General features: G+C 52.0%; 8 protein-coding genes across 8 annotated transcripts; 6 read left to right on the top strand and 2 right to left on the bottom strand.

Moving 5' to 3' along the window:
* Nucleotides 1–299: 299 nt before the first annotated feature.
* P168DRAFT_247575 (putative MFS multidrug transporter) lies at nt 300–2,600 on the top strand. Its single transcript, XM_024834084.1, has 7 exons — nt 300–644; nt 701–864; nt 942–1,355; nt 1,403–1,532; nt 1,584–1,829; nt 1,878–1,925; nt 1,979–2,600. The coding sequence occupies exons 1-7, from the start codon at nt 587–589 to the stop codon at nt 2,539–2,541; spliced, it is 1,623 nt and encodes a 540-aa protein (XP_024697637.1). The 5' UTR covers nt 300–586; the 3' UTR covers nt 2,542–2,600.
* Nucleotides 2,601–3,250: 650 nt separating this feature from the next.
* Nucleotides 3,251–4,274, top strand: P168DRAFT_29619 (PaaI family thioesterase). The gene is made up of 2 exons (XM_024838096.1): nt 3,251–4,009; nt 4,070–4,274. Exons 1-2 carry the CDS (start codon nt 3,413–3,415, stop codon nt 4,100–4,102), a joined length of 630 nt encoding a protein of 209 aa, XP_024697636.1. The 5' UTR covers nt 3,251–3,412; the 3' UTR covers nt 4,103–4,274.
* A 189-nt stretch (nt 4,275–4,463) lies between these two features.
* P168DRAFT_324075 (H(+)-transporting V1 sector ATPase subunit C) lies at nt 4,464–6,089 on the top strand. The gene is made up of 5 exons (XM_024840779.1): nt 4,464–4,876; nt 4,951–5,045; nt 5,102–5,193; nt 5,246–5,738; nt 5,793–6,089. The coding sequence occupies exons 1-5, from the start codon at nt 4,576–4,578 to the stop codon at nt 5,982–5,984; spliced, it is 1,173 nt and encodes a 390-aa protein (XP_024697635.1). The 5' UTR covers nt 4,464–4,575; the 3' UTR covers nt 5,985–6,089.
* Nucleotides 6,060–7,049, bottom strand: P168DRAFT_308734 (adenylyl-sulfate kinase). The gene is made up of 2 exons (XM_024839231.1): nt 6,956–7,049; nt 6,060–6,861 (listed from the first exon to the last, which is right to left on the bottom strand). The coding sequence occupies exons 1-2, from the start codon at nt 6,961–6,963 to the stop codon at nt 6,234–6,236; spliced, it is 636 nt and encodes a 211-aa protein (XP_024697634.1). The 5' UTR covers nt 6,964–7,049; the 3' UTR covers nt 6,060–6,233.
* A 289-nt stretch (nt 7,050–7,338) lies between these two features.
* Nucleotides 7,339–8,817, top strand: P168DRAFT_287111 (uncharacterized protein). The gene has a single exon (XM_024836505.1). It carries the CDS (start codon nt 7,750–7,752, stop codon nt 8,482–8,484), a length of 735 nt encoding a protein of 244 aa, XP_024697633.1. The 5' UTR covers nt 7,339–7,749; the 3' UTR covers nt 8,485–8,817.
* Nucleotides 8,818–9,189: 372 nt separating this feature from the next.
* P168DRAFT_315076 (SUMO family protein SMT3) lies at nt 9,190–9,612 on the bottom strand (the record flags this gene model as incomplete). Its single annotated transcript, XM_024839865.1, has 2 exons — nt 9,190–9,246; nt 9,391–9,612. 2 exons carry the CDS (start codon nt 9,610–9,612, stop codon nt 9,190–9,192), a joined length of 279 nt encoding a protein of 92 aa, XP_024697632.1.
* Nucleotides 9,613–11,329: 1,717 nt separating this feature from the next.
* Nucleotides 11,330–14,547, top strand: P168DRAFT_315075 (nucleoporin Nup84/Nup107 family protein; the record flags this gene model as incomplete). The annotated part of the gene is made up of 5 exons (XM_024839864.1): nt 11,330–11,465; nt 11,515–13,572; nt 13,624–13,954; nt 14,025–14,149; nt 14,213–14,547. 5 exons carry the CDS (start codon nt 11,330–11,332, stop codon nt 14,545–14,547), a joined length of 2,985 nt encoding a protein of 994 aa, XP_024697631.1.
* Nucleotides 14,548–18,400: 3,853 nt separating this feature from the next.
* On the top strand, nt 18,401–22,877 carry pmcA (putative P-type calcium ATPase; the record flags this gene model as incomplete). Its single annotated transcript, XM_024833181.1, has 4 exons — nt 18,401–21,448; nt 21,502–21,643; nt 21,700–21,928; nt 21,983–22,877. 4 exons carry the CDS (start codon nt 18,401–18,403, stop codon nt 22,875–22,877), a joined length of 4,314 nt encoding a protein of 1,437 aa, XP_024697630.1.
* Nucleotides 22,878–26,366: the final 3,489 nt, after the last annotated feature.

Here is a 26,366-nt window from a genome sequence, read left to right as displayed (position 1 = left end):
TCCTTCCGAGTCCCAGTCTAGGTCTAGGTTCCGACTCGGACGCACGGTCCAATAACCAGCCCAGCCAACGCAGGTCAAAAGACACATGCACCTTGTCGGTACCCAAAAACACCAATCCCAAGAACGCCGTCAGTGTCCGCACGGTGTGAAACTAGCTACGTAAGGTCGGTCTCGACCAGATCGACAACCGGAGCCGTGATGTAGTCCGCGTTGAACAACCGGCGCCGGACCGGCCCCGGTCCTTTCCCCCATGTCGGCGGGAACTGAGGGCCTTGACAGCCACTCGTGCGCGTGCATTCCTGCGACGTCAGAAATTTTCCGCTGAGTATCTCGGAGATTCCTGCAGGAAAGGATTACATAGCTATGATTATCATTATGACTATGACTCAGTGTGCGCCGGTTTATGGGATCCCCACTTGCCGTTTGCAGGGCTATATAACGCGCGGCTGGTATGCTGGTCGTTTGGGGATCGGTTCAGGAAGGTTGAGCATGGGATATTAGGGAATGAATGAATGTTTATTCGGACGCTGCTTTGTTTCAATTACTTACTTATTTGATTTAAGAAGTATTTGTTTAGGTGGACAGTATGGTTTCGGAGAAGAAAGTTGGTGAGACGCTCTCGTCGGTTGTGCCTGTTTCCCCGGGTATGTGACGATCTATATACTCCCGTCTGCCGGCTACTATACTGACTGTACCATAGGTAGTGAGAGTCCTCGTGGGGAATCGGTTTCCTCCCTTCACTCCGAGCAAAGAAGTCCACAGGCAGACGATAATGATGGATATCAATTGATTGAATTAGGCGACGGCCATGTCCTGGTCGAGTTCAGTGACGGGTCTATCAAGAACCCGAATAATTGGTCTACAGTGCGTGCCATCCCCCCCCCCACCCCAATTAACCAACTCATCACTAGATATACTAATAGTATGTCTTGCACAACCAGGGCAAAAAAACATACATGGTCCTCGCAGCCCTATTCCTCGTCATGAACAGCGGCATCTCCGCCTCCCTACCCAGCAACTGCGTCCCGGCCATCATGGAAGAGTTCCACATCCAAGGCAAGGGCCAGAACGTGCTTCCCACGGCGATCTTCCTAATTGGATACGTGGTTGGCCCGTTGGTGCTCAGTCCGCTGAGCGAGACTATCGGACGAAGGCCCGTTCTATCTTGGACGCTCACGGCTTTCGTGTTGGGGACGCTGGCTTGCGCTCTGGCGCCGAGCTGGGCCTCGCTTCTTGTCTTTCGGCTGGTGTGTGGGCTTGCTGGCGCGGCGCCGCAGACGGTTGTGGGGGGGTTGTATGCGGATTTGTTTGATGATCAGAGGACGAGGGGGAGGGTTATGGCTTTTTATATGGCGGTATGTTAGGCCTGCATATACTACTTTCGGGGCTAATGTGCAAAAAGGCATCCAGCTTTGGGCCTATTATTGGCCCAATTATTTCAGGATTCGCCGTCCAGTACGGCTGGCGCTGGACGTTCCGTATTGATGTTATCCTGGCGGGTTGCTGCTGGCTTTATCATCTCTTCATGTCGGGTGAGTATTCTTGCTGAGGTACCACCGGTCTGGACTAACGTTACCGTGTAGAAACGTTCGCACCGGCCATACTCAAGAAGCAAGCAGCGAAGCTGAACAAAGTGTCTGGGTCAACGTGCCATGTCTCTAGGAAGCAGTTGCAGGCTATCAACGCCAAGTCTAGCTTTGTCCAGACCTTTACCCGGCCCATTACTATGCTTGTCACCGAGCCTATTGTGCTATGCAGTTCGATATACATCGCTCTCGCGTATAGTCTGATATTCTTCTACTTTCAGGCTTATCCGATTATTTTCCAGCGTATGTTCTATACTCTACTTTCATGGGACGAATCACTGACTATCATAGAAACCTACAACTTCGACGAACAGAGCACATCGCTTGCTTACATACCTAGTACATCCTTCCCATGTTCCCCAACCCTCTATATCCCATACTAACCAACCTAGTGGGCATCGGCGCCGTCTGCTCGGGCCTATTCACCTTCTACTACGACACGATCTACGAAAAAGCCAAAGCGCGCGGCAAGCCCTGGACCGCCAGCCCCGAAATGCAGCGCCTACCACTCTCCTGCATCGCAGGACCGTGCCTAACAATCAGCCTCTTCTGGCTAGCATGGACCGCCAATCGCAGCGTACACTGGATGGCACCCGTTCTCTCAGGTCTTCTGTTCGGCCTCGGATATCAAACGATCTTCATCTCGCTGCTCACGTACGTCACGGACGCGTACCGCATCTACTCGGCTAGTGCGCTGGCCGCGTCTGTCATCCTGCGCAGTATTGTGGGGGCGCTGTTCCCGCTGGCGGCGGATCCGCTGTATGCGTCGCTTGGGGTCGCGTGGGGGACTTCTGTGGTGGGGTTTATTAGTGTGGCTTGTGTGCCGATTCCTATGGTGTTTCTTTATGCTGGGCCGTGGATACGGAAGCGGAGTCGCTTTTGTCAGCGGTTGTTGAGGGAGGATGAGGAGATGAAGGGGATTGTGGGGGGAGTTAGGGGGGTGAGAGAGGTGTGAACTGATTGGGAGAGTGGATGTTATGATAATGACTATAGATTGACACGTATAGATAGAGGTTGGATAGGATAGAGTAATGTGTAATGAGACTGAGTTTATATATCCCACCAGCTCTTCTATAGTATATACTGCATAATAATAATGCATGTATCTGACTCATCAGCCGAGGTCCCTCGGTTTGTTCCGTTCAGCCCCCGCCAATCAAACAGAGACAATCCGATCATGGAGAATCGTGGATCCTCTTCGCCCCCAAGACTCCATCTCCGTCCTCAAAGGCTCCGCCGTCGCCAGGTAGCCTCTCTTTCGTTTGCCATTCTTTGCACCTGGTTGGCTAGCCTTTCTCTTTTTGTCTCGCCCTCTCCGTCCAGCATCCTGACTGGGTAGTCGATAAATCGTCCCGGGGTCTCGAACCATCTCACCTCAGTCTTATACCCGACCCGTCTGCCCGGTGACTTTTTTCGTTCGCCTCGTGCGTCCACTGTCACCATGGCGTCGCGAGTCTTAGTTTCCAGATGTGTAGCCTCCGCCGGGTCTGGGTCCGGCTCCACTGTGAGGGCTTGTCTACCGCCGACTAAATCTCAATGGTTTGTGGCTCCGGGTTCGACGTGGTTCGCTCAACCGCTCAACGTTTCGCGTAGATCATACTCTTCCGGTTGGTGATGCCTCTTTCCTCCTCTCCTTTCCTCCCTACTCTACCGAGACCAGTTCTAGCATTGTGCTCACTCAGCCGACTACACCAGCCTCAAGCATAACCCCCCCTCCCACACCCAAACCGCGATCCCGTTTCCGCCGCTTCATCGGCTTCACCTCGATCGCCGTCCTCGCCTTCTCCGCCGGCCTAGCCTACCAGACGCAAAAGACCGTCTCGCGCATGATGACAGTCGCCGTCGTCCCCACCGACGAAGACACCCTCAACGGGTTCCACCCGGTCGACGACTTCACCCAGCAAGTCGACGAGCACATCCGCACCCACCCACTAGCAGAGTCATTGCGGAAGAACCCCGCCTTCAAGGAATCGCGTCCACACCTGAAGATCCCGGAGGAACTGCGCGCACGCAGTCTCACGGCAGGCACGCTCGCACGACCCGACGGCATCACCGTCCCGCCTTACATCTTCTGCGAGGCGGGTGGCAAGAGCCTCGTTTCCATCTTCTACCTGGGGTCCAGTGTTTCAGGACACCCCGGTATCGTGCACGGCGGCCTGCTGGCCACGCTGCTGGATGAGGGCCTCGCCCGTTGCTGTTTCCCGGCCTTGCCGAACCAGGTCGGCGTCACGGCGAACCTGAATATCGATTACCGCCGGCCTGCGATGGCGGGTACCTACCACGTTCTGCGGGCAGAGACGGTGAGGGTTGAGGGCCGCAAGGCTTGGGTGGAGGGTCGGATTGAGACGCTGCCTGAGGAGGGGCAGGAGCCGATCGTTTTGGCGGAGGCGAAGGCTCTGTTTGTGGAGCCTAAGCAAGCTGCGGTATGTTTTCCCCCTTCTTTCTGTTGTATTGAGTTTTGTGGCTGACGATTGTGTGTGCAGGCTATGGCCGCTCTCTCCAAGATGGCCAATTGATTATGTGAATAGATGAGCTGCATGGGGTCTCATGATGGAGACCGATATACATGTTCGTCGTTGGATTAGACTTGACGATAGACATGGTTGTATAGGTCTACGGTCTATATTTTGAAGATACGATCTTTTTATTATCTGTACATACTTGTTAGAGATGCATCATATTATACATATTTCTCATATCTTATTCAACATATCTGGTGGACATTTTCAATTGTTATAGCTATAGTACGGAGTACTACGGAGTAGAATAGTGGTAGTGCCACCGAATCCAGACCGCCTGCGGGTCCGCCTCCCGCCGCAGCTCCAACAGCGGAATAGCAACTCTCACCCCGACATAGGTTAGCTATACTCCGACCACATCAGCTCCCCACCTCATATACCTTCACATTACACCCCTACACCCTATGCCCGCCCCCTGAGCGCGGCAATCTCCATATCTCCTTCTATCCAACGATTTAGGATAAACCATCATGTCCAAAACAACCAAATACCTCCTCGTCTCCCTCCCCACCTCCATCACCCCCTCCCACCACCGCGACGACGCCCTCGACGCCGTCTCCGCCACAGTCGGCTCCGACAACGGCTCCGTTGCGCCCTTCCCCATCCCCGAGTTCAAGATCGGCACCCTCGATGCCCTGGTCCAGCAGGCGGACGAGCTGGCTAAGCTCGAGGCCGGCTGCCAGGCTGTCGTGACCAAGGTCAGCGATGCGCTGAAGAATGTTTTGGATGGTGATGCGGGGCAGATTGAGAGGGCGAAGGTTGTTAATGATAGTATGTTTTTCTTCTTCGTTGCTTGTCCAGAGGGGGAGGGGTAAGGAGGGGGTTGGCTAACGATGGGAACGCAGAGCCGGTGGATCAGTATCTGCGGACGTTTGCGTGGAATAAGGTTAAGTATCGGGCGGATAAGTCGCTGAAGGAATTGATTGATTTGTTGCAGAGGGTGGGTTTGGACTTTCATAGGAGGAGTCTGTTGTCTGTCTGTCTAACGGGTCACAGGAAGCAGCGAGTATCGATAATGATATCCGGTCGAAGTACTCCCAATATAACCAGGTGAAGAATACGCTGGCGTCGCTGCAGCGGAAACAGACGTGAGCTGATTCCTCTCTTATATATTATTTGGCATTGTAACTAACTGGTCAGCGGCAACCTGTCTACCAAATCCCTCGCGTCCGTCGTCGATCCCCGCTCCCTCATCCAAGATTCTGAGTACATCGAGTCGCATCTGGTAGCCGTGCCCGCCCAGCAAATCAAGGAGTTCTTGAAAACCTACGAAACCGTAGCGCCGATGGTGGTGCCACGGTCAGCGACGCTGGTCGCCTCCGACAACGACTTCACGCTGTACGCGGTGACGACGTTCAAGAAGCACAGCGCGGAGTTTGTGCACCGGGCGCGCGAGCACAAGTGGATCCCGCGGGAGTTCAAGTACGTGGAAGGCGGCAAGGAGGAGGAGCGACGGGAGGTGGAGCGCGTGGGCGGCGACGAGCGCAAGCTCTGGGGCGAGACGCTGCAGCTGGGTCGGACCGCCTGGAGCGATGCCGTCATGGTCTGGATGCACGTGTTGGTGCTGCGGGTGTTTGTTGAAACCGTGCTGCGGTATGGGTTGCCGCTGGATTTCGTGTGCACTATTATTCGGGTATGTTTTTTCTTATTGGGAGATGGATTGGAAGGAAATGGCTAACAGTGATAGACACCCAATGCGAAGCAGGCGGACAAGGCCAAGCACAACATGGACGAGAAGTACTCGTACCTGGCAGGGAATGCGTTCGGGCGGGACAAGAAGGGACGGGTCAAGCGCGACGACCCGCATGAGATGTCTGCGGGAGGCGAGGGGCATGCGGAATACACTGCGTATGTGTATTATGAGTTTGCATTCAACTAGGCAACCAGACAGGGGGTGATGTTGGTGGGTTGATACCACAATTGACAGCGTATGCATGATTTACAGCACTGATATATAAGTATGATGAATTGGGCCATAGATAGGCAGTATGTACAGAGACAAGGTATATAGCAAAATCCTGCACCAAACCTCCATCTATCAAGGCAGATCTATACATGAAGATAAACAACAACAACAACAACAACAACAACTGTAAAACTCAAAACCACAACCAAGAAAGAAAGGAATCTACTCCTTCTTAGGCGGCAAGTACCCCTTCGAATCAAGGTACTCAATAATCTGCTTCACAGCATCCTGGACAGGCAACTCATGGTTCTTGATATGCACCTCCGCCCTCTCAGGCGCCTCATACGGGGCCGAGATGCCCGTAAACTCCTTAATCACACCCTCACGGGCCTTCTTATACAGACCCTTGGGATCCCGCTGCTCAGCAACCTCGACGGGGACATCAACGTAGACCTCCACAAACGGCAGTCCCGTATCCTCACCAGGGGTAGGGACCTCATGCAGAGCGCGCGCAGTGTCCCGGTCCGCCTTGTAAGGCGAGATAAACGAAGTGATCGCGATGGAGGCGCTGTCCGCGAAGAGCTTAGCGACCTCCGCGATGCGGCGGATGTTCTCGTTGCGGTCCTTCTCGCTGAAGCCGAGGTCTTTGTTGAGGCCGAAGCGCACGTTGTCGCCGTCGAGGCGGTAGGCGGAGACGCCGCGCTCGCGGAGCAGCTGGTGCTCGAGCTCGACGGCGATGGTGGACTTGCCGGAGGCGGAGAGGCCGGTCAGCCAGATTGTGAGGCCGCGTTGGTTGCGGAGGGTGCTGCGCTCGGCGCGGGTGAGGGCGCTGGCGTGGTAGGTGATGTTTCTGTTTTATTAGTGTTGTTAGTTTTTATGTATATTATAGATTATATATATATATATATATATATATATATTGTTGGGGTTGTGGTTGAGCGTACGTGGCCATTTTGAAGGTGTTGTGTAGGTGTAGGTGTAGGTGTATAGTAAGTGTATGAGAGGGGAAGAGTATGAAGAGTGAAGAGGGAAAAGGAGAATTGTGGCGGGCGGCGGACGGCTGAAACAAGCGGGGCTGTCGCGGGGAGTTTCTTTGGTATTTTACCCTCCAGTCTACCCTATCTATTCTCACTATATGTGGAACATCTGAACAGGCTACTTCTGACATATATTACCATATACTATTTCTACTCTGTCTAAAACCACGTACGATTCATGTAACTATTCTTCATGTCTCTATCTGTATAGTTCATACCTATCAAGATAATCGGCCCAAATTCGGACACACTTCCAAGCAAACCCAACAATCCAACAAATCCAAAGGTTATAAGTTTGGTCCGCTGATTCATCACCAATCAATCCCCATCCGGATCCACGATTTGACGCCATTCATTCCAGTATTTCATCCCCTCACTATTTATATCTGTTTATCCACCGAGATTCGTGGTCTGTCCGACGGTCGATCCTTCATCCCTCCACAGTCCATCCTGCACCGAGCACCACCACTCGGTGTTCTATATTGGGTCCTCTGAAAGACCGGTCCAGATTCTGGCCAGTTCCACTTCCTCCTCTAGTACACTCCGTCTCTCCCCCCGATAACCCCGCCTACTTTTATTCTATACTCAATTCTTCTTATACTTCCCTCCTCTTATACCTCTGACATCCCCACCATTCCTCAACCCAAACCATAAACCATAAACTATCCCACAAAAAAAGAACAAGAATAATCATAATCATAATGTCTACCCCAATCCCCACCGCAGAACTCCAATCCTCCCTCCGCCAACTCTCCATCGGCCGCAGCTCCCCAGCAGCAAAGGACATTCCCCGCCCAACAGTCCAAACCACCTCCCTCGTCAAAGAAACCGCCAAAAAGAACCACACCAAGTTGAAAAACAACAACAACAACAACCACCACCACCAGCAAAACCACATCGCCGACTCCTGGGAAGACGAACTCGACTCCTCCACCCCCTCCTCAGACGTCGAAGCTGACCCTTCCTCCGCCGCTCCCTCCGACATCCTCTCCCCTTCGCTAAGCGTCAGCGCTGAAGGACCGCTCGATCCCCCGCCGACGCCTATCTCCCCGCAAATCTCTAACTCCACTACCGCTCCTTCGGCGTCGTGGTCTGCGACCTCGCCACCCCGCTCGGGCTCGGATTCCCCGGTTTCGTCCGCGTCTAGGACACCTACGCCTACTTCTGCTGCTCCTCCTCATACTAGTACTGGAGAAAGGGGAGGGAGAGAAGGAGGAAATACCACCGCGCGCAGACCAGAGAAGCAAACAGCCGTAGCGGGCCGCTTAATCGCAGGAGCATTGGGCATCCGGGCCCCCAAGCGAACGGAGGAACAGCGGGCTTACGACCGCTCCGTCAAAGAGCAGGAGATTAGACGGCGGAATCGGGAGAAGGAGGCGGCTGAGAAGGTGCGGGAGGAGGAGGAGAGGGCGAAGGCTGCTGTTTGGGATGCTTGATTTGTCTTCTTTCTTCTTTCTTCTATCTTCTATCTTCTATCTTTTTTATTTTTGATTGATGGGATGCTTTGAGTGATTTTGTTTGGTTTTGCTTGTTAGGGAGGCTCTGTCTGATTTGGGTTCTGTATTGTGTGTGTGCATCTCTTTGTATATGAACTAGTATTGTTGTCTTCTTGTTTGCATTTCTCCGTTCGTCATTTTGTTTACATTTTTGTCTTTTGTCTTTATAGCATAAGTCAGGTCTGTACAATAATTCTACTCGTATTATATCGGTTACCTAGATGATGTGATATATGGTTGGTCGCTTATTATGAACATGAAAAGCAATGCTCAGTTCAAATGCAAGTTCAATTCATGACTATTTGCCTGTTCACAACTACTCCGTATGGCCAAATAGTGCAGTGCTCGTCTCTCCACCTATCCCCGCTGTAGGTACACCCGTGCGCCTAATCTCATATGCGGCAGGGGAAAGAAAGTAAAAAAAAAATTGGACTGGAAATCGTAAAGTAAAGGGACATCAAAAATAGAATACGAAGGGAAAAAAAACAAGGTGACAATTGTAGAGACGAGCAGCACAAGACAGACACACGACGGTAGGTATCAACGCAGTTTATTCAAGAACTGAACTCCAGAAACCAACGGTTCTGATGTCGTGACGTCTTGTCTTTCTTTCTTTCGTTCGTTTCTCGTTTTCGGTTTTGCTTTCTACCCGCCGATTTGCTCCTGGTGGACTTCGAGGGTGTCGCCGTCGGCCATTTCGAGCTGTAGGATAAGAGGTTAGTTCAATAGTCTAGAATGTGGAGACGATGTATCTGTAGTGTAGATCAAGTATGCGCGTGGATCGCGCGTACTGGGAGAAAGACGTAGAGCGCAGCTGGCTGGAAACCTAGGCAGAGATAGACGTACCGTATCGGGGGTATCTTCAGGTCGTACGCGAGTCCCGTCGAAGAGGAAGCGGACGGTCGACATCTGCTTGCCCTGTCTGTCGCAGAAAGCGTCCATCAACTTCTTGAGCTGCGTGGATCGCTTGATCTTGAAGAAGACTTCGTTGTTGTTGTCCGTGACCTTGATGTTCAAGTGCTCGACCGGCGCGGGGGCTTCTCCGGGGATGTTGTCGGAGTCGGCCATTTTGCGAGGTGTAGAGGTAGATCGGGAGTGGTTTGATGAGAGGTCTGCTGCGATGATGGGGGATGTCAGTCTTGCTGGTAGAAGTGAAGTATGGTGGTTGTCGCAAACATGAAGCCACGGGAGGGAGTGAGGGTCTAGAATTGGGTATACGTACTGGTTGAACTGGCTGATCAGCGCTGTCAGAATGAAGTATCTGGAGATAATCTGGCAGAGAAGAGAATCAAGAGAAAGGAACAGAAGAAGTGAATGTCGAAAGGTGAATATATGGTGTTGGGTTGGGAAGGCGGCGAATGAACCCCCACCAGTGAAGAGCGGCGGAGAATCTGTTTTTGCGGCGCAGGTCCAGCTTCTCTCTCTCTTCTCTCGCATGGAGAACAAGAGATGCTTCATTCAATGCTGAGACAATCTACATTCACTACTTCACTTTCTGACATTTGTTGTACTAGACTGTCTCAGGAAGACTGACTCCAGTTCCTGTCACTTACTTTATCTTTTCTGTTTGATTCCCCTTCAATTGGCCACATTTACCTCTCTCCTTGTCTTATTGCGTCATGGTAAGCATCCAGCTACTATGGAATTGACCGGAGATAACAGTTCAACTCTAGGGTTTGAAAGAAGATATCGCGTTTGATCCGCCTTGTCATCCACGAGCTGTATGTTTGTATTTTGATTTTGATTTTTTTTTTTTTATTATTTTTCTATGCTGTGTTCTAACAAATCCAGTGTGCCATCCAAGGTTCGACACCATGACTGCCTCAGGCTATTACTGCCTCAGGCAATCACTGACCGCACACAGCCTGCTTAACGAAAAACTCGTTCAACGAAGACAAATGCCAGGCACAAATTGATGCCCTGTACGAGTGCTGCAATGCTTTCTACCAGGAACGTGGAGACCAAGGCCAGACTCCAAGCTGTCCCAAGGCCAGTCTACTCCGACTGAAGATGAAGCAACGAGCCCAAGGGAACTGAAGAGTTTTCTCTTTCTCCCTGACCATATTTGCAGTCGACAAGTCTCTGTATAGAGCTGTGTATATAGCTGTGTAATTACTGGATAGAAGTGACTAGAGCAACTGTTGTGTTGTACTCATCAATCATCAGAATTCGTAGAAAATAGATGTGCCAATTCCCTTGCAGTCTGAACTCCCATATAGAGAGAGCTAGACTAATTGAAGAACTGCCATGACTGCTCTAAGACAATCTTGAGCACGCTGAGAGGCCGTTTTGACCTGAACGAAGATAGAGAAAACGATCGTTCCGAGACTCTAATGATTGCCTAATTGACATTGAAGAAGAAAAAAGAAAAGAAGAGGAAAGAAAAGCGAGAGGGAGAAGGTTTTTATACACCCGTGTGTTGGTGCGCGCTAGTCTGCTTTGGGAGCTAGTCCGCCCGGCGCCGCCAAAACACGCCCCGGCCAGGTCGGAGCAGCAACAGAAAAGAAGTTCCTCTCACTTCTCCACTGTATTTGCCAACCAGGCGGACCAGGAGAGATATCTACACGCGCGTATGGCTCCGTTACCTCGCCCAGCGGGCGCGAAGGCGAACCCCTCTCCCTTTGCTTCGTTTAATGTAGGTTGTCGTCGTCCTCGCACAGCGTTCTCGTTGCTCCCGCGGTGCCCTCGCTGACTTGATGCCTGTCTTCAGCCTCTACCTAGAAATGTCCCCGACAATACGGATATAATTGAGATCGATGATGACGATGATGATGAAGATCAGTCCATGGACGATGACCAACAGGACTTCGACGACGACGAGGAGATGGAAGAAGACCAAGAAGAGGAGGTATCGGAAGACGATGCTCCCATGGATGGCAGCGAGTCGCCGTTGGATCTAGGCACCGTCCCAAATGGTCACAGTATGTATACTTCACATCTGGGGATTTATCCAAGGCTGACCGCTTGCAGATGGCTATGATATGGAGACACCACAGCTGTTTACGTCGGCCGGTGCCCAACAAGCTTTACATCCCCTTCGTCGCACCGCGGACCGGGTGACGCGCCAAATCGAAGCCTTTGCCGAAAAGTTGGACCGCTTCAAGCAGCAGGGGAACCGCTCCGACGACTTCCAGAACTACCAGGCCGCCTACCAGCTCGTCAAGAGCTACCAGACTTTCGCGCAAGACGCCATCAACGATATCACGAAGCAGGACACCCTGAAACGGGCCAAGATGGGGTGGAGCTCCAGTCTGAGCAACGGGTCACCGGCGCGGGATCCCAAAACGGACGAGGAACTCCAACGACTGCAGCTGGAGGCAAACACCTGGCAGCTCCTTCTCAACCTCATCAGTATCGGCGATCCTCCGTCTCGCGCGAGGTCGAAGCAGGCCCAGGAGACCGCCTTTCAGAAGTTACACCGGTACTCGTCGGATCGCGAAGTTTGGGAACGGTTTCTGGAAGCCGACCACTATGCGATGGAATGCGTCATAGCGATGAAGTGGCTCGAACGGACCTCGCGATCGGCGGTGCTAGATATCGACTCGGTCATCCACGAACTCGAGACGCAAGCCGAGCGCGGGCAGAACCTATGGACAAACGGCTGGCTGTATACCAAAGAAACGATCAAGGGACACAAGCGACTACGAGCCTGGCCCCAACCCCTCGAGCCAAATGATCCAAGCATCACCGCCTCGCTTCTGAGCACGGAGAAATCGCAACCGTTGATCACGCAGCTGGACCCCGACGCCGTCGTTCGCCAGAAGCAGGGCTTACAGAAACAGGACCAGTTCTACGAGCGCGCCACGTGGATGACTTGCTGGAAGATGCTGCGACAAGGTGAAGACTGGACGAAGATCCGGGAGTGGTCCCGGGAGCGTCTAGAATGCTGGCGAGCAGTCAGCCTCTGCGGCTCCAGTGTCGACAAACATGCCCATGAGGAGCGCACCCCCGTCGACGACGGAACCACCCGGATGATGAACTGCCGGTCCCAAGAAGCCTGGCGGGCGGCCTGCTCCGCCCTTGCGCGGAACCCCAACAACGAAGACTTCGAGCGGGCTGTGTATGGCTTGCTCTGTGGCGAAACCGAGGCGGCCTTCAAGGTCTGTCAGAGCTGGGACGACTACCTCTACGTCTACTTCAACAGCGTCGTCCTGTCGCGCTACCGGGGATTCTGCACACAGCTGCAGCGGAAACTCAGCCACTCGCCTACGACCCCAGTGGCGTTTGTGCCCGAGGCAGCTGGATATGCCGAGTTCAACAAATTCGTCCAGTACACCCGGGGCAACCAACGCATCGGGGTCGAGGCACGCAACCCATACCGCACCATCCAGGCTGCCATCCTGGGCAAGGGGTACGATTCCTTCTTCCATTCCTTAGCCAAGGCCGTCTCGCACCTGGCAAACAGCCGAGCACCGGCCGACACCTTCATCCCCGAGCTGCCGTCAGCCGCTCTCGACGACTCCCTGCTGATTGCCGCCGAGGACCGCGACGCATTGCGGATTGCCTCCCATCTCTACATTCTCGCCAGCGCGTTGGGCTTTGTCCGTTCGGACTCCCATTTTGTGGAACTGGTGTCGGTCAACGTTATGGGGTACATCGCCGACCTAGAGGATGCGGGGATCTACGACATGATCCCTCTGTATGCGTCGATCTTACCAACGGCCCAGGCGCACTCGGTTCTGGGACAGGTATTGATCGACATCCTGGATCCGGCAGAACGGATGCAGCAAGTCCGACTGATGAAGAAATACCGGATCGATGTCGAAGCCGTGCTGCAAGACCAGTGGCGGTGGATCAGCTCGAGTGTCTCTTCGGTTGACCACTCACGTACCCTCCGAGGCTACCCCAAGGTGGTCCGTCGCAAAGACGGCACCCGTGAATTAGTACCGGTGAAGAAGGATTTCATCGGCACCGAGATCTCCAGCGGAGACGAGCGCCTCATCCGCAGTCTCGAATGGCTTCGATACGTGGATGGACAATGGGGACGGATCTGCCAGCTCGGTGCTCTGCTCTACCGGAAATTCTACAGTACGTCTTTGTGGGGACGTAGTTTGATTCATTACTGACAGGATTCTACAGTTGCCGGTAAACTCTCGGCGGCTCGCGAGCTCAGCCGACGCATGCGACTGTCTGATATCTCGCAGGAATCGTTTGGGTTTGACCTGACCGAATTTCCGGTGGTCGAGGACGAGGTCGAGCCGCTATCTCCCGAGCCGACCAGCCCGACCAAGGCGAGGATGCTAGGGTCTCACAAGCGTAATCAGTCCTCGCTGAACGGAGCGCCTCCTGGCGACCAGACGAACACGAACCTCCTGGTGCAACAAGCCCAAGGCATGCTTGACCTGGAGCAGTTGATCCTGGCACTCGATGCCCTGGAGCACTTTGCCTATGTGTGCGACAAAACCGACAAGTATGTCACTGCTTATTATGGCCCATGTACTTACTAGTTCCGTGCAGAACATGCTAACCTATGAACACAGACCCAAGCACCGACGAGACTCGGGCGCAATCAAAGACCTTCGAGGCGAACTGCAAGATGCACTGGACGAGATCGGCATGCACATCGACTCCATGCTCGACGACTGGCTAATCGTCGGCGAGAACGGTACGCAGCCTCACTCCACAAGCTCAGTCAACTCAACACTAACATGGTATCCTCACTCAACAGACGCAGAGCAAGCCGAGCTCGACGAAATCCGAACAACATACATCCCAGAAGTCTTCCTCGACTACCACAGCGCCCTGTACTACTCGGGACACATCCTCAGCAGCGATATCCTCGTGCAGTGCATGAACCTAGCCATGCAGGTCTCCGAGAACGAGTACCTCACGCGCAGCTTCGTGGAATCGCAACGGATGGCCGAGCTGGTCGACGCGTTGGCGCTCTCCAGCAAAGCCATGGTGAACACAGGCGCCCAGCCGGGAAAGAGGCTATTGGGAGGCGAGTCCCTGGGGATCTGGAATGTGCAGGTATCTGAGAATGAGGACGGGGGGGAGGAGTGAATCAGTGAGTGATTGAGTGGGAAATGTACATTAGCCAAGTTTTTTGAGTCTTGTCTTTGATCATTTCTTATTTTTACTTTTCCTACTTCTTATATTTTCCTTTTAATATTGTTTTCCTTGTCTGTTATTATCTATTGTCTGTTTTGATGGATTGCCATGTTTCTATCCCCGGCACCATCAAAACACGCCCGCATACCTATCTGGTTTGGACGCGATAATATCGATAGTATTAGTTGATTTATTTACTGGGGAGAAGAAAGGGAAGGAAAGGGCAGGGGGCGTTTGAGACCTCCACGCATTGACAAACAATGGATTATCAATATCATTAGAATAGGATCTTGCAGATTTTATCTCGCCACTGTGTAGTCGTACTTACATAGGTATATACGGTGTAGTATACGTATATAAATACGAGCATTAATACGCGAGGAGTAACCGAATAATCCCTCCCTTGAGAAAAACATGGATATGGATGATCGTGTGGCAAGTTAGACAGTATCAGCCAAACAGCCAGGAGATGAGAGAAGGAGAAGGTGGCAGTGTTCAATAGACTGACGGGTTACGGGGACTAGTCTTGGTAGTGGAGGGATTATTGGCGTGGCATAACTTAATACCTAAGGTTGGTAGGTGAGTAGGTACCTGGGCATTCGAGATGGCTGGCTGGGTGGCGGGTTGGCTGGCTGGAAGGTACAATACCGAGGTAGGGACTTCTTTATGGTATTGGGTACTATGATATTAGTTTGGTTTTGTTGTATATATACTATTTGTGGCTGGTAGGTAGGTAGTAGGTACAGAGTACGGAGTAGAGGTAGTAGGGTTTATCTATGATCGAGAATCACAATATATCATCTCAATGACAGAGTTCATAGATAATAGGAATAGTTGAACCCATTCAATAAGTTCCTAGAAAAGGTAGACAGATGTATAGAACGCATCCGTAGTGAGCCGGGCAGTTGTCTAGTCTAGGCAAATTGTGGCATGATGACTGGTACTGCATTGCTTGATGACCTTTCGATTAATCGATCAGGCCATGACGATGTATCAATCAATTACTCCCGTATACACTGTATCATCACAAGTGGCGAGCGAGGCGTACGGGTTGAGTCGGTGAGCGCATTCTACTCATCCATATACGAACACTTCATATTCGTGATAGAGGATGCTCCCCTTGTGAGCTGTCCGTCTTGGTCTGGTTGACCGCTTGGCTTGGACGCCAACGCTGACTGGAGCTCAGCTCTCCCGTTGGGAGCATTGGTCCAGCCACCGTTACTCACACTGCTTTGTTGGGTAGATACCAGTTGTGTCTGGAGGGTCGTGCCACTGTATTGGGAGGATCCATGGTGAGTAGGGTTAGGGTTGTTACACGCTGCGTTGGAGGGAGTGTTTTGCTCGGATGGCGACAGATGATCTACCTAGGATCTTTATTCCTTTTTCCCTTTTTTTTGTATTCATAGGTAGGAGGATGGTAGTCCCTGCGTCTGTAAGTGAAGATGAAATGTGATATTAATTATTGATGTTGTGACCGGTAGCAGAAGTAAGCCACAGCGCATGAGGTGAGGTCACGCACATGGTACAGGATGGACTTGTATATGGCGCAGGAAATATAAACAACTAGAAATTAAAAAAACGATGATCAGTGGGGACGGTACATCCGATATTAATTACTGAAGACTGCATGGTTCTGGATTGTCCTCACACTTTACTCCGGTATAGAGTACACTATATGAGACATTGGCTTATTCTAAGTGGCAGTATAGACGGGGGATGTCCGATTCTCCGTCCATCTTCCATATGGTCTTCCAGTCAAATGGATGAATAGATGAATAACGGCCAGACCCCAAAGCCAAAACCGGATGGAGCACCGCCCCTTTGCCAAGTCATTCGGGGATCGCAATTTACATAAGTCTGTCCCTCCATGCATAACAACCCTGTCCTAGTCTCTTTCTCTTTTGGTCGAGATATCCACTTGACCGTTCTTCATTGGACTGCAGAAGCGATTGGTAGGATTTATAGTTGGAGAGATGAAGTGTTTACGAGGTTCAAGGTTCATTCTCCCGAGTTGACAGCTGGGTTGCTTTCAGGGCATCGATACCCAAAGAGAGGCCGAGAGCCCTGGATTGGGTACTAGAGTTTGTTGAGCCTGTTTGCGTGTTTGGGCGTCACTTGGGGACGACACGGAATTATAGGGTTGGTGAAGAAAACAGGGAAGATTTCTTCCCATTAGCTGGCCATTACGTAGACTTACCTTTTCCAGGTTTTTTGATATTAACTGGTTTCACTGGGCGTGACCAACAAGAGGCAAAACTGGATTGACATCTTGAACAATATTGAGAAATATTATTGAAAAAAAAATCTCAATCCTAACAGGAAGCCAAAAAGGAGGGTTAGTGACGGGTCCAGAAGGAGGCAGTGCAAAGCGGGAATGACGAGTGAGGTTGCAGCATCTCCGAGCTCTGCAGGTCCAGCTCCATGTCAACCCTGGAAGCACACCAGATGGTATAATAGTATAATATAAAACAGTAAGATAAATACTCATAAATCAATATAAATTTATAGAATAGAATCATTATAACACTTACACCAGACAGACATGAATCTGTAGACACTCCTTTCCCTTTGTATACTCCGTACTAGATCAGAGCTATAATCCATGGAACGTTCCATAACGCTTCGGTGTATCATCCATACCGATTCCTGGTATGGTCTGCAAGGAGACCTTGCAGCTCTTTCCACCCCCCGCAGGCAATCGGTGATACTCAACGTGGTACATCAACTGCGGCTGTGAATGGTTTGATTTGGATTGGATTGGAATTACCCGTGGATTCTATATATTATATATTCTCTAGACCAGACAGAGGACCTGGTATGTCGGTATCAATAATACAGACGCAACCGTCATAAATTACCGACTACGGCAGAAACGGGAAGACTAAAGAACTTCCACCCACTAGTCCGGGGACTCGTGAATGGGACGAGATCTTCAACTTAGACTATCTTCCTGTCCGAGTAACCTTCACTCTTGCACACACTCTCTCTCTCTCTCTTCTCTCTTCTCTTCCCCTCCCTTATTCCCCCCAATCGATTCCCCCTCAGTCCGTATGGAACAAGTCATATGATTGGGTGAGTTGGTCCTCTTCTGTTCTCCCTCACGCTTCATACATGCCTCACTCCACTTGCCATGGAGAGATCGTCATCTTCCCTCTCGAGACTTCCTTCGACTTCCAATCATCGCCGTCAGGGCTAACATGTTTTAGGTGCCTCGTGTCCCAGAATTGGCATCATCACCGTTGGCCGTACCACTCTCTCCTCACGCGGACCGGAACCGCGTCCTTGTAGCTGGTTTCCTCCGTTGCATCGACTCAGGGTCCCTGGAGCATTTCTCAATCATTTTCCCTTCCCCGGCCCCAATTCGACCCGGCGATCTCAGACGCTCTGCATTTGGTGACGTCTGATAAATAAAAACACCGACCTGGACGGCACTCGCTCCCATCGATGGGGCCTTTTCATTCTCCGCCAACCTCGCGCGTGTCTCCGCTAAACGCTTCTTCATGGACAGGAAGTTTGGTGATCTAATCCTCACAAGAGACTGTACAGGATATCGAGCGCGACATTCCTCCCAATCGTGCATCGTCGCCGTTTGCTCTGGAATGATCGCTGTGGCCCTTCCCTTTATCCCCCCACCCCGCCTCTCGATTTGATAAAGCGGCAAGGTGTACTTGACCTGCTCCTTCCGGGGCTACATTCTTATTGATATCCATATCCCTTCCTCCTCCTTTCTTCTCCGCCCTCGCTAGACCCACCTTTCCCCCCCCCCCCCCCCCCCCCCCGGGATCATTCTATCCCTTGGACGATCATGTCGGATTCCAGATCCGATGGGACGAATTCCGTGCACCCGGCCTCTCCCACCACTCCTCTCCGACGGGAACGGGCCCCAACGATCACCATCGACACCTCCGCCGTGACCACCTCCGATCAGAATGAGCACCCGCCCCAAGTCGTCTCCCGCCCATCATTGCAGACCTCCGACAGTGCCGACGCGAATGATACGAGTGCCCTGCTAAACGGCGGGAGTGTTTCGCCCTCGGACGGCCGTTCGCAGGCCTCCATCCGCTCCTTCACTTCGTCCGAGCCGCGCGACCACGAAAGCAGACCGACCTCCCCGCACAACGTCTCCTCGCCCACGTCGAAGATGAACGAGCCCACGACCAATTCCAACTACCTGGCCGTCCCCGGCGCGAGATCGCGCGGCAATTCGTTGGAGTCCGACGGCACCACCCCATCCTCGAGCTCTTACGGCGGCGACACCTACGTCAACCCCGCCTCGCAAGGATCGCACGCTGACTTGGGCAAGGATGCGCTGGTCAGTGACGAAGAAGCCCTCACCCCGGACCCGGGGCGAGAAGCCGAGTTCGAGGTCGAGGACAACCGGTTTGCCTTTTCGCCCGGTCAGCTGAACAAGCTCCTGAACCCCAAGAACTTCAGCGCCTTCCACGCGCTGGGAGGCATCCGCGGACTCGAGAAGGGACTCCGCACCAGCCTCCGCAGTGGCCTGAGCTGGGATGAAACCGGGTTGGACGGGGCGGTGAGCTTTGATGACGCGCTCTCTCAGGCCTCCGGGCCCAACTCGCCGCCCAAGTCGGATCCGCCACGGCCCCCGACCCGATCCGACACGACTCCCGCGAAACGCGCCGAGAACGCCTTTACCGATCGACGTCGCATCTACGGTGAAAACAAGCTGCCCGAGAAGAAATCCAAGTCCATCTTCGAGTTGGCATGGATCGCGTACAATGACAAGGTCCTCATCCTGTTGACGATTGCGGCCATCATCTCGCTCGCGCTGGGAATTTACCAATCGGTCACGGCCAAGGGTGGAGAAGCGCGGGTGCAATGGGTGGAGGGCGTGGCCATCATCGTGGCCATCGTCATCGTGGTGATCGTGGGTGCCGCCAACGACTGGCAGAAGGAGCGCCAATTTGTGAAACTGAACAAGAAGAAAGAGGACCGGACGGTGAAGGTGGTCCGGTCCGGGAAGACCTCCGAGATCTCCATCCAGGACGTCTTGGTCGGCGACGTCATGCACCTCGAGCCCGGTGACCTCGTCCCCGTGGATGGTATCTTCATCGAAGGCCACAATGTCAAATGCGACGAGTCGTCGGCCACGGGCGAGTCGGACGTCCTACGCAAGACCGCGGGCGGAGAAGTCTACCGCATCATCGATCGCCACGAGGGCCTCGGGAAGCACGATCCGTTCATTGTATCCGGTGCCAAAGTGTCCGAGGGTGTGGGCACGTTCCTGGTGACCGCGGTCGGTGTGCATTCGACCTATGGAAAGACCATGATGTCTCTCCAGGACGAGGGCCAGACGACCCCGCTCCAGACCAAGCTAAATATGCTCGCCGAGTACATTGCGAAACTCGGTCTGTCTGCCGGTCTGCTGTTGTTTGTCGTGCTCTTCATCAAGTTCCTCGCGACCATGAAAGATATCCCCACTGCCGATGACAAAGGTCAGGCGTTTCTGCAAATCTTCATTGTCGCGGTCACCATCATCGTCGTGGCGGTCCCGGAGGGTTTGCCGTTGGCGGTGACGTTAGCGCTGGCGTTCGCCACCACGCGGATGCTCAAAGACAACAACCTGGTGCGACTGCTGCGCGCGTGCGAAACGATGGGCAACGCCACTACCATCTGTTCCGACAAAACGGGCACGCTGACGGAGAACAAGATGACGGCGGTCGCGGCGACCCTGGGCACGACCTTTCACTTCGGAGGCAAATCCCCCACCGCGTCTCCGACCCCAAATGGGAACGGGGATGCCCATGCCGATGATGGACAAGGCGAGCCCGAGGGAACCACGGCCTCTCCGTCGGAGTTCGCCAGAGGCCTTGCGGGACCGGCCAAGGACCTGCTGCTGAAATCGATCGTGATCAACTCTACCGCATTCGAAGGGGAGCAGGATGGCGCCATGGCGTTTGTCGGATCCAAGACCGAAACCGCCCTGCTGGGGTTTGCACGAACGTACCTCGGTCTCGGTTCGCTCGGGGAGGCTCGCGCCAACGAGGAGGTCGCCCAGATGTTCCCCTTCGATTCGGGTCGAAAGTGTATGGCTTGCGTGATCAAGCTCAGCAATGGGAAATACCGCATGCTCGTCAAGGGTGCGTCCGAAATCCTGGCGGCCAAGTCAACGCGCATCATTTGCGATCCCACCAAGGACCTCTCGGAAAGACCGTTGTCGGATACCGACCGGTCCGCCATGGACGGGATCATCAACCACTACGCGTCCAATTCGCTGCGGACGATCGGTCTCGTGTATCGCGACTTCGAACAGTGGCCCCCTCGCGGGGCCCCCACGCAGGAGGACGACCGTTCTCTGGCCGTATTCGATGCGATCTTCAAAGATATGGTCATGTTCGGGGTATTTGGCATCCAGGATCCTCTCCGGGCAGGCGTGACGGAATCCGTCAAACTGTGCCAGCGCGCCGGCGTGTTCGTGCGCATGGTCACCGGCGACAACATCATGACCGCCAAAGCCATTGCCCAGGAGTGCGGGATCTTCACCCCCGGCGGTATTGCCATCGAGGGCCCCAAGTTCCGCAAGCTGAGTAGCCGCCAGATGACGCAGATCATCCCGCGTCTCCAAGTCTTGGCCCGATCCAGCCCGGATGACAAGAAGATCCTGGTCACGCAGCTCAAGAAGCTGGGCGAAACGGTGGCGGTCACCGGCGACGGGACCAACGATGCTCAGGCGCTCAAGACCGCCGACGTTGGATTCTCGATGGGTATCACAGGCACTGAAGTCGCGAAGGAGGCTTCCGACATCATTCTGATGGATGACAACTTTGCTTCCATTGTCAAAGCTATGGCCTGGGGTCGAACCGTCAACGACGCCGTGAAGAAGTTCTTGCAGGTACGAAGGATGTCGCACGCACGCCGCTGGCTCGATGCTGATCAATCGTCTAGTTCCAAATCACGGTCAACATCACGGCCGTTCTTCTCACATTCGTCTCTGCAGTGGCTAGTAATTCCGAGGAATCTGTCCTCACGGCTGTCCAACTGCTGTGGGTCAACCTCATCATGGACACTTTCGCTGCACTTGCATTAGGTATGTGAACTCATGGACACGACGGCCCTAGTCCTGGCAGCTAATCATCCCAATAGCAACGGACCCGCCTTCGCCTGAAATCCTCAACCGCAGACCGGAACCGAAGTCGGCCCCTCTGATCACCTTTACCATGTGGAAGATGATCATCGGACAGAGTATCTTTCAACTAGTTGTTACGCTTATTTTGAACTTTGCTGGAACTTCTATCACCGGGTACGAAGACATATGGCTGAAGACTGTCGTATTCAACACCTTTGTTTGGATGCAGATCTTCAACCAGTGGAAGTACGTGACGAAACCCTAGCTACCCCTCCATGCGGACTAACTAACTATGACTAGCTCCCGCCGCATCGATAATAATCTAAACATCTTTGAAGGGGTGTTCCGCAACAGATGGTTTATTGGAATCCAGTTTATCATTGTCGGCGGCCAAGTGCTGATCATCTTCGTCGGTGGAAAGGCGTTCTCAGTCACGCCCCTCAACGGTCCTCAATGGGGTGTTTCTCTGGTTCTGGGCGTGCTCTCCCTCCCGGTTGGAATCATTATCCGATTGATTCCCGACGAACTTGTTGCGAAGCTCATCCCCACCTTCTGGCACCGCAAGAAGGGGCCGGAGCTTCTGGTGTCGGACGAAGACCGTCGATACGAGTGGAACCCCGCCTTGGAGGAGATTCGGGATCAACTGAAGTTCATCAAGACCCTCCGCGGCGGACGGCTGAAGCACCTAAAGCACAAACTGCAACACCCGCAGCAGCTACTCCCGAGATCTCGGAGTGGCTCCCGGTCACGAGAGAACTCAGCCCCAGGAACCCCAGTCAACGAAAGCGCAGGCACGCCGCCGCCCTCGACACCGGAGTCACGGTCGCGCAAGCAGACCCGGTCTCGGTCCAACTCCGCGTTCGGGCCCGCCGCCGCCATGGCAGGCGTGGTGGCCGGAAGTATTGCAGGCTGGTCGCCGATCGAACGGGGGCCCAGCAATGGCGATACATTTGCCTTCACCACGAGCCCTCACGGCGGGCTGAGCAGTCAGCCTGGCATCGAGATCCACCCGGAAACCGCGGCCGACGATAACGTCGTGGGAGAGTACCTGTCTTCGTCGAAGACACCTCCCAGCCAGAACCCCGACCTTCTCCCTTTCTTTGAGCACGCTCCGCCAGCACGCGCGCCCTCTCACCGCAGTGCACGATCGACGTCCAGACGATCTCGATCGAGCCAGAGCCATAGCCAGGCTTAGCCTCGGACTCCATACATACATACCTTTTCTGTGTACATGATACCCTGTCTTTTTCTTCTTCCTCCAGCCCACTTTCCTTCCTCCAACCCACCACAAATGAAGCCCCAGATTCGTCCATAGACTTCTTAATTCCGTGTTCCCTTTTACGTTGCTTTTAATATCTTACTCTGTTTATTTTATCTTCTCTTTCTTCCTTTCTTTCTGTTCATGATTCACCCTCTCACCCTCCTTAATGGGCTTACTTTGTATTCTCCTAACTTTTCAAACCCCGTCGCCCTCCTATTCATCTTATCTTAGTTCTCCGTGTTGATACGTGTTTCTTATTTCTTATCGTTATTAATACTTTCTTTGGGCGTACGTGGTCGGAAAAACGAAAAGAAGGTTTCATATCTTTTACTTTATCTTTCTGTTCAATAGACATACCCCTCTCGCATAGGGTTTGGTTTGGACCTGGAGCAAGAGGGGCTATCTTTTTTCTTTCCTGCACTGTCTTTATCTATCTCTATCTCTATCTCTTTCTTCCCTTGGCCTAGTATCGTTCCCCACCCTATACAATAAGTCATTTCATTTGATGGATGTTAGTTAGGGTTGGGGGTAGGCAAAGGTGGTTGAGTGAGCTTTTCTTTCCTTTTTTTGCGTCTTTTTTCTTTTCCTCCGTGTAATTGTGATGGACTGATGTTGTTCCTGTCCTCAGTAAATAGGTAGGTACATAGGTAGGTAGGTAGGTACATACATATGTGACCGCAGTCAGTCAGTCAGTCAGTCCACTTGTTTTATTCTTATGGGGTTTGTGCGATTTGTATTGTTATTCTAATAGTATTATTGTCATTACTGGTACTGTTGCTACTGCTATTGCTATTACTACTACTATGGCTGTTACATGACTATCACTGACTGATAGATAGAAAGATACCCATTATGATGATGAGTGCACTACGTAGTCAGGTACTCAAGAGATGAGATATCTTATAGTCAGAGAGATTATATCTAGTAGGGCACGTGTCCATCACTCCTGTCACTAGAATAGCGCTTACATCTCTTATACATGTAGTATGTCAAGACCATGCACTCGCTAATTGGTGTTTTTTTTTGGGGGGGTGGGTGAAGGTCAAAATAAAAGAAATGCTAACAACATATACTAGCTCACAGTTCCCCCTCCATCTGAATAGACCCGAGGCCTTCCAGCTATTGGCTGTACCGCTTATATCTAAATATGATATGGTCTGTCAAACCAAATTGTGCCCAGAACACGGTCCTTGGGCCTTGGACAGTTCACGGGCAACGAGTCAGCATAAATATATAGACCTTCACGGGATTCTTTTTTTTCTTTGTTCTCTTGAGGGTGTCTCGTAAGTATAGGGTTGGATGCAATTGCTGATGGGTACTACTCAGTACCCACTGGGGAACCTGGTAGGGCTTACAGAAGGGGAAATAGGATAGATAGATCTAAGTCTTATAGAAATATTCACTGGTCTGCGGGTTTTACACGCAACAGTGACTATAACTATAACTAGGTATATAAGAAGGAAGGGCTGCTAGCATGGCTGAATTAAGCATTCAGTGGTTGAGGCTGTCGTCTCACAATAATATACCATATCAGACGCTCTTGAAGCTCTCTGTCCTAGGACCATCCGGTATACTTCTTGGTTCTGGGTTTGGGCTGCCTTTCGGGTGTTGGATATTGAGAACATCTCACTCGCCAAATTGGTTTCTTTCTTTCTTTCTTTCTTTCTTGCAGGGTCAAATGGTCAAGATAAAAATATGCCAATATAGGGCACACACCAACAACACCTTTGAAAAGGTCTTCTACTTCCACGAATAATGAAATGACTTTCATGGGACTTGAAACAAGGATAAGGTACATACTCGTATGCAAGTCCGTCACCCTATCCACTATATATCGTCGACATATATACCTTACCCCATACCCGAACCTACTATGTATATCCTACAACGCTGACCTTCCTTCACATGGCAGGAGCTGTTTGCGTGTGTGTGTGTGAGAGAGACACGGGACAATGCAGTCCTCACTTCCATTTGATCCCTGCTGGTTGTACATTTTGTGTTGGTAGCCATACTCATAATATAGGTATGGGTATAGGTGTAGGCAGTAGCTATCTATTAGACATACTCTGCTGAATATAATATGATTGTGTTGTTGGAGTGATAGCCTAATAGTTAATGACGTTGTCTATTTTGCACCTTCATTATTTACACACACATGCATGCATGCATGCACACACACATATAGTTATAGTTCTGGGAGAGTTCCTAGAGGTAGGTCATATGAGATTAGGTGGTTTGAGTGGTGAGTGGGCTTTTTCTTGTTTTTATTGCATTCCATTCTTTTCTTTTGCACATTGGCCCAGTCGCTATCTCTCTATCTCGCGAAACTATTTGATATAAACAAAGGAAGAAGAGAAGAGAAGTGAAGAAAAGAGAGAGAAAGATAAAAGAAGAAGAGGCAAAGAGCCCCATCCTAAACTGACTGGACAAGTAGCCAGCTCTAGAGAATGACTGACTAAGTGACGAAATTCAAGCAGGATGAGCCCCGAAATAAACAGCGAATAGCAAGCTAGGAGCCATAGGCCAGTGCGTCCATTATCAGCAGGAATGATCAATGTAGGATCACGCTCCGTGGGTGCGAGAGTTAGGAATGTATGTATGTTTGTATGCTTTTAGTACACCCCGAGCCTGAGGGTGGGATCCGAAGGTTCTTGCTAGAAGTGGAAGTGGCTGTCTGTTAGTTCTGGATTGGTACGTGTTGTTCTGTAAGAAGTGAGATTTAGAAGTATAAATATTCATGTAGTATATGCTCACTTCCTGTCCACCCAAATACGGGGTCTTTGATTTAACTACTGTTACAAATCAGAACTCCCCATTCTTCCCAACTAGCAGACCAGTATGAGCTCATCCTGACGTCTAATCATTCAACTCCCCGGGGTTTGGTCGGCTGTGGTCTCCTTGCTGGCAGTACATACCGGACAACGGGGCTGGGAGAGCTTAAATCACCAATATGGGCACACTCACTGGTATGTGACCAGGCGCGTGAAACAACCGTTTTGTCACCTGTATCAGCGTGTATGAGGGAATCGAATTCCTGAATTCCTGCTGGATTGTGTTATCGTGCGGGAATTTTTCAACAGCATGTACTTCTTCACGGCGCTTTTTTCCCTTTTTTTTCTGCAACGACCCTGTTTGCTCGTCATCCTACAGGGCGATCACCAAAAAAGGGGGCAGATTAGATGATGTATCTCTGATTTGGAAATCCCGCTCTGTACCTTAAGTTGCAGGAGGAGCGTATGTAGGGCCCCGTCCGGTCTGGTGCATATCGGCCGTGGAATGTCGATACCAAGGTCGTGCAGGTGTTACGCTGAGGACAATAAGGTGATGTCAAATCAGGTCCATGAAGTAACGGCAGTGCCTTTTCTCCTGGAATTTTCCCCTCGATTCCTCTCTGGCCTTTCAGCGACTTACTTGGACCTATAT

The sequence above is a fragment of the Aspergillus campestris genome (assembly GCF_002847485.1).
Source record: "Aspergillus campestris IBT 28561 chromosome Unknown P168scaffold_1, whole genome shotgun sequence".
Lineage (NCBI taxonomy): Eukaryota > Fungi > Ascomycota > Eurotiomycetes > Eurotiales > Aspergillaceae > Aspergillus > Aspergillus campestris.
Note: the sequence above shows the minus strand (reverse complement) of the source record. Positions and strands in the feature narration are given on the sequence as shown.